This window comes from Pteropus medius, unplaced genomic scaffold (genome assembly GCF_902729225.1).
Source record: "Pteropus medius unplaced genomic scaffold, Ma_sr-lr_union100, whole genome shotgun sequence".
NCBI classification, from domain to species: Eukaryota; Metazoa; Chordata; class Mammalia; order Chiroptera; family Pteropodidae; genus Pteropus; species Pteropus medius.
In genome coordinates, this window is record NW_024349800.1 from 42,719,293 (window position 1) to 42,725,755 (window position 6,463).

Below are 6,463 nucleotides of genomic sequence, written 5' to 3' on the forward strand. Positions count from 1 at the left end.
AAGCTTATTGTTAATCTCTAAAATAGGGGTTATAATATCAACCTGAGAAGATTATTGTGAGCGAATGTAAAGTAAGTCCAAATCTAAAAAGTGTAATTTTATGTAAATCAAGTATTATTACTACTAATCACCACTTGGACCCATATCATTGATTTAAATTTTTTTTAACCTCATTTTTTGCCTCTTTGCTTGAGCTGGGATCTCCACTAATCTTTTACAAAACAATTAGCCATAAATGTCTAAATATCATTTTTTCACCTGAAGTGATGTCACCAAGCAGTGAGTGACCTCTACAAGTGGAAATAAACACTTGAAGCCTTAGCACCCCACCTACCAAATACTAAAGGTATGATTTTAAGATAAAACCTTTACCTTTACAGATTAAACAGGTAATTTCATTTTTTAAATTATCAGTTGAAGTAAATTAGAGACAAAAAAAACAGAAACAGAATCAATCACTGAGTCATACTGACAAGAATTTCTCTCATAAAATATTTCTCAGATATTTAAGTGACTGCACTTTCAGGCTCTGTTGGGATATTTGATTACATGTAGTCTCATTGGCAAAAAAAAAAAAAGATGTTAAAAATGGATTTGGTGGAGTTATGGAAAGACTTGAATATTTTTGTTAAAGACCTTGAATATAAAAAAAAATCCAAATTAAGTGTAAGAGTGGATTGCAGATTATGAGCTGTCTTGAACAAAATGAATTTGCTATGATTGTGGTAAAAGGTAAATTTCTCCCCAAAGAACAAAAAGAAATGATAAGCAGGATCCAACAAGGAAGATCAAAAGGTAGATTTTAATTAATTATTCATTTATGATTCTCTATTCCTCATCCCTACAAAGTAATAAAATAAGAATAAAGAAAAATTAGAGGAGGAAGAGAAGACACCACAATACTAATGCTTAAAACTACCATTCGGATACTAAACTTAAGAGTAATTCACTACACACATACACACATTTTCACCTTACTTTATTTTTAAGAGAATGAAAGAGTTTCCATCACCAAGGATTTTGGCAACTCACCTCCATTATGACAAATTACCTGGGTCCATCTTCAAGAATAAAGTCAAGGTGAGTGTCTTTCCTACTGGTATTTCAATTTGAAGTTTTTAAATGTATAGATATTGACATTCTGAGTTATGTGATGAATTTGCTCCTCATCATAGAATTTTTATAAAGAAAGTGTGAAATTTTAGTATTTCTTTGCTTGTTTCTTCAGGTATATTTGCTATACTTTCAAATCTAAAGTGTTGTCAGCTAGGATATAAATTGTACATATTTTAAAATCTGTTTTATAGTGAAGAGACTTCGGAATTCCACTAAGATATTTAGAATATTTATCAAAATAATACAACCTACGAAAATGAATGCAAAATGTTCTTTTGGTTCCATCTGGTGAGCACTATTTACCTGAAGTCCGAAACGATTTTATTTCTGAATTTCACATGTAATAGCAACTTCACATCATGTCTAAATAACTAAAGGTGCTTTGGCAAGTCTTATTTGTTTAAAAAAATCTCGTTTCATTAATTGGTATTGATCTGTTCTCACAATTATTAGTTTTTATCCAATTCTTTTTGTTTTCACCTGGTCTCCCCTCCAGTCCTTATTTCTAGGTACACTTTTGTGTGTCTCAGGAGCAAAGATTAGATTTAATTAAAATAAGTATTTAAACTCTTGAATGCCGCACATAAGAGTGACAGGATAGTGCAAAAATAGCGAAGGAAGCGGAAGGAGGAAACCCCCTAAGATAACTGCAATGGTAAGAGGAAGGTGGGGAAGTGGAGGAGGAAAGGAAGAGTTGGAAATAAATCACTAGGGAAGTAGAGGCTTAGAATTAGCGGCTAGGAGCCAAGAATCCTAGGAGCTTAGAATTGGAAAATACCTAAACAGGTGTCCACTCCAACCCCCATTAGGTACATGACTTCCACTAAGCAGCCGTCTGGACTACAACTGAGTACAACTCTATTGAGTACGCCAGCTTTGAACAGTTCTGTTAAACAGTCTTTATATTGAGAATCTCCCAAATCAAAAATACCACTTTAACATATCATTTCTCCAGTTTAATGTACGTAAATATAATCACAAATCTAGGTGACTTTTTCCATTTAATTATTCCATTAGAAACAAAGCTAAAGTAATTTATAAAGCATTTGGATTTGGAGTGAAAAAGAGTTTTACTTTCATACAAATATAAGGGCAAGAAAAGAGCAACAGAATCAAGGTAAAAGATTGATGCTGGAGATTGGTACACACTCCAGCTGGGGATTGGTACACACTCCAGCTGGCCCTCGCCATTCACATTTATGTCCCTGTAAAATTATGAACTGCTACAAGCCAGGATGACTAATGAGTGGTAGTCAAAGCCCCAAACATATATAACACTCTCAAGTGACAAGTATGTGCTATATTTGAATTTGGGGTGGGGGTGCTTTTTAGATATGAATGAACGATATAGACCCCAGCTTTGTCTCCATTTAATTGTATCCTGTTACTATTAGTTATTTCTTTAGAATGACTAAGTGTTTTGAGATCCTGATTCCCTCTTAGTTTTGTGTCATCTACAAATTTGATAAATATTGCTTCTATATCTTTACCTAAATCACATATTAAAATGTCGATGATGGTCTAGTCAAGACAGTGGAAATGCCACTAAAAACTTCTAGGCATGTTCACATTAATTTACTATTTAGCCTCTTTTGCACATGAGTTTTATATGTATAATTGCTTCTTCTTCTGGCTTACAGTCTTCATTTTATAAAAAAAAAGTCATAAGCAATATATCTACTAATATAGAAACCAAGTCCATGAAAAACTTGATGTTTGCAGCAACTTATTCTCATAGAACACATGCTATTCCCCGGTGGTTACTTCTTCCTCTTTTATGTGGGCCTGAATCATCCATTCAGTCAGTTCTAAAAACTTCCCCCAAATGGAGGTCAGGTTCACAAATCTGTACTTTGCAAAACCCACACCATCATCGTTTCCAAAACTGAAATGGCATCTGCCAGTTTTTCATCTTCGGAATCTCTTGTGTGTTATCTCAGATTCCCCAGCAGTCACTGACTGTGCTCAATACTGTATTTTCACAGTTCCTCAGTACTTGAAATGGAAATCGTCAGGCCAGGAGGCTTAACCTCATTTGGGGCTGCCAGAGGGTCCTCCTGCAATTGTTTGGTTCTCTTGGGTTTACTCTTTACAATGTTTATTTCACACTTTTCATTTAAAAGAATGAGTTAATTCCTTATCAGAGAAGATCTCGCCATAACATAGAAGTCACAGGTTCTGCTTCATCATCACTCGTCACACCTCAGGCCCCGAGAGTGGGCCTGTCATTCTTTAATCTCCCACCAAACTCTAAATGTTATTTTCATTGTCCTTAACCTTATTTTGCATTTTTTACTTTATTTGGGGGTTTAACCTTTCAGATCATGCAGTTGTGAGCTTGCTCTTTATTTCTTTTTAATATCTTCTACATATGCCTCTTTTACTGTCTAAACTCATTAGCAAAAGTCCTCTCCTACAACATCAATCTTCTTCTTCTTCTTCTTTACTCGCCTTTCTCCAGACTTCCCCCATCTGCCACCTCCTGTACCTCAATTTCTTACTGTCATTCTTTATATGTTAACAAAATTATGTAGCATACAAGACACGTGATATTGCTCACCCTTTCACTTTTCCAAAGTTCAAAACATAGACCTCAATAAATTAACTTAGTTTTCTCCCCCTAGATATTGGTGATATTTCGAAATCCTAAAGATACAGCAGTATCGTTTTTCCATTTCCACAATGATGTTCCCGATATTCCAAGCTATGGTTCTTGGGATGACTTCTTCAGTCAGTTCATGAAAGGACAAGGTATGGCTGCTGGTAAAAGCATTCTTCCTTCAACAGATGATCACATAAATATCAAAATTCGAATATGTATTAGGGTAAAGAAAAGAGATTAGGGCAGATCCAGGAACTCAAAAGTTGCTTTTCAATTAAGTTTTATTGCATCACTAGTTCTGTGCATCAAACAATACATTACTGTTTTTAAAAATAATTTAGACAATTTATATGTTGACTGTATCAAGTGACCACATTTTGAACGTGGAACAAGAGAACTTTGGTGATCATGTAGAAAAGCAATTCATTTCCATGATCTTTAACTGATAAATTAGAGAGGAGAGGGAGAGAGGAGAAGAGAAGAGAGAGAGGAGAGAGGGAGAGAGGGAGAGAGAGAGGGGAGAGAGAGAAAAGATAAAACCATGACACTGAGCAGCCACACCTAAGATATTTGTTTGCCAGACCATGTTGATGTTTTAGCTCTGGTTATTGTTAGTTACAATTTTATAAGAGCCTATTAATACTCCAGGTGCTAACCTAGGTGTTGTATATGCATGGTTTTATTTAAGACCATAACAAGCTATGAGTAAGGCAGTATTAGCTCCACTGGCACAGATGAGGAAACTAATTTTTAAAAAGTTGAATCGCTTGTCAATGGTCTCACTGCTTGTAAGTGGCAGTGACTCTACTTCCATGGGTATAGTGGCCAGAGAATAGATGCCTCCTTTTACTAGTGGCTCTGTTGAGTCTTTACAGAAGGAATAATTTAGGCCAGATTAACCTAGAGGAAAAGCTGTTGCCCGGTCCCTCTAAGAGGACCATTTTTAAAGGTGATAAGCACAGCAATATCAAACCACCTCACATGCATGGACACTGTACTCGCTCTTTAATAAATAAATAAATATTGAGATTGGGATGTAGGAGAAAAAAGAAAGTGCATAGAAGGAGCTTATGAAGCACAAATAAGAAAGCTTTGGTTTGTCTGGTAACCATTCACTAAGACAGTTGAGGCAAGTTTGAAACATTACACCACTAATAATACAAGAAAACATTCAATGATGAGAAACCTGTCATGATTGGGACAATCTGTTTTAGGACATCTTTGTTGCCCTATCTATCACTAACCTAATTTAATTGATAATGATAAGATATGGTGGTGATAACTTGGATGGAGTTTCTGCCTTAAGAACTTATTACATTCAACTTATGGAGGCAGCTGAAGACACTGGAAATATGTAGGATTTGGAATGAGAAGGCTTAGTTTGGGGTTCACTTCTTATGATAAATTAGTAATTAATATTAGATAGAATAAAATAGCTACCATTTACTGAGCAGTTACTGCATGCCAGACACTACATGCTATCCCTAGCACCCCATTTTAGAGATGAGGAAACTAAGGCACAAAGAGAATTGGGGAGGTGCTCAAAGTCACACAGTTAGTAAGCAGCACAGCTGATCTATGTCTAGATCTGCACTGTCCAATGCAATAGCCAGTAACCACTTGTGGGAACTGAGCACCTGAAACGTGACTAGTGCAATTGAGGAGTTAAATTTTTTATTTTATTATATTTTAATTAATTTAAATTAAAATAAAAAAACAGGTATTTAATCCATTTATTGGAAACTTTTAACTAAGTTTGGTACAAGTTGAGTGTGTGAGTCTACTTTTCTAACTATAAGTTTTAGGAAGTCTAAACACATAAGTATTTCTGATAAAAACTTGGCATTCAAATTGAGATTCTCTGTTAAGTGCAAAATACCCCTGGCTTTTGAAGACTTAGAATATCAAAATAATGTGTAATGGCTCATTAGTAATTTTTATGTTAACTACATGCTGAAATAATATTTTTGGATCTATTGGGTTAAGTAAAATATTAAAACTAATTTCACCTTTTTCTTTTTGCTTTTCTTAATGTGGCTACTAGAAAATTTTAAATTACAGATATGGCTTATATTAAATTCCTATGGGACAATGGTGATCTACATAACATCATTTCTTTCTGGCATTATCTCTATCAATATTTTGTATCATTCACTATTTCTGAATTATTTTATTCACCTAAATATTCCTGGATGTCTGGTAGTTTTTATCAAACCATTTTTATAATTTGCTTAGTAGTGTTATTTATGAAGATAAGATGAATAGAAATCTGACAATAGGACAGGTTGATGCCAATTCTTTTGGAGCTCATACATATAAATAGTTTATATTTTAGAGCATAAATCAACCATTTATCATTTTAACCTCAGTTATTTAACATTCTTTAAGAAGTTTTTTTCCCCCCTTGTGCTTTTAGTTTCTTGGGGAAGCTATTTTGATTTTGCAGTTAACTGGAGCAAACATCTTGATCATGAAAATGTTAAGTTCATATTATATGAAGACCTGAAAGAGGTGAGATTATGATTATTGATATTCTATCGCAAGATTTATGATAAACTACAACATAGAGCACTTACTCAAAATGTCTGGGTGTATGGACACATATTGTATTCCGTTGTAAAATAGAATATTCCAGATATGTGGTATAGTGCTAGGAAAAAAAAACAAACAATGCATAAGTGTTTAACTTGTTTATTTAACAGAAATAAAATAATACTTAGCAACCTACTACTAACAGTGGCTGCT

At 34.2% G+C, this 6,463-nt stretch overlaps 2 protein-coding genes across 2 annotated transcripts in view; one reads left to right on the top strand and one right to left on the bottom strand.

Annotated features, from left to right (window-relative positions):
- The window catches only part of CEBPZOS (CEBPZ opposite strand), a 37,145-nt gene that overhangs the window by 18,721 nt on the left and 11,961 nt on the right, over positions 1 to 6,463 (bottom strand). The window lies entirely within an intron of this gene.
- The window catches only part of SULT6B1 (sulfotransferase family 6B member 1), a 17,702-nt gene that overhangs the window by 6,749 nt on the left and 4,490 nt on the right, over positions 1 to 6,463 (top strand). The window contains exon 5 of the mRNA XM_039887414.1: positions 6,135 to 6,229. Within this exon, the coding sequence (XP_039743348.1) occupies positions 6,135 to 6,229 (95 nt within the window). The remainder of the gene's footprint in view (positions 1 to 6,134; positions 6,230 to 6,463) is intronic.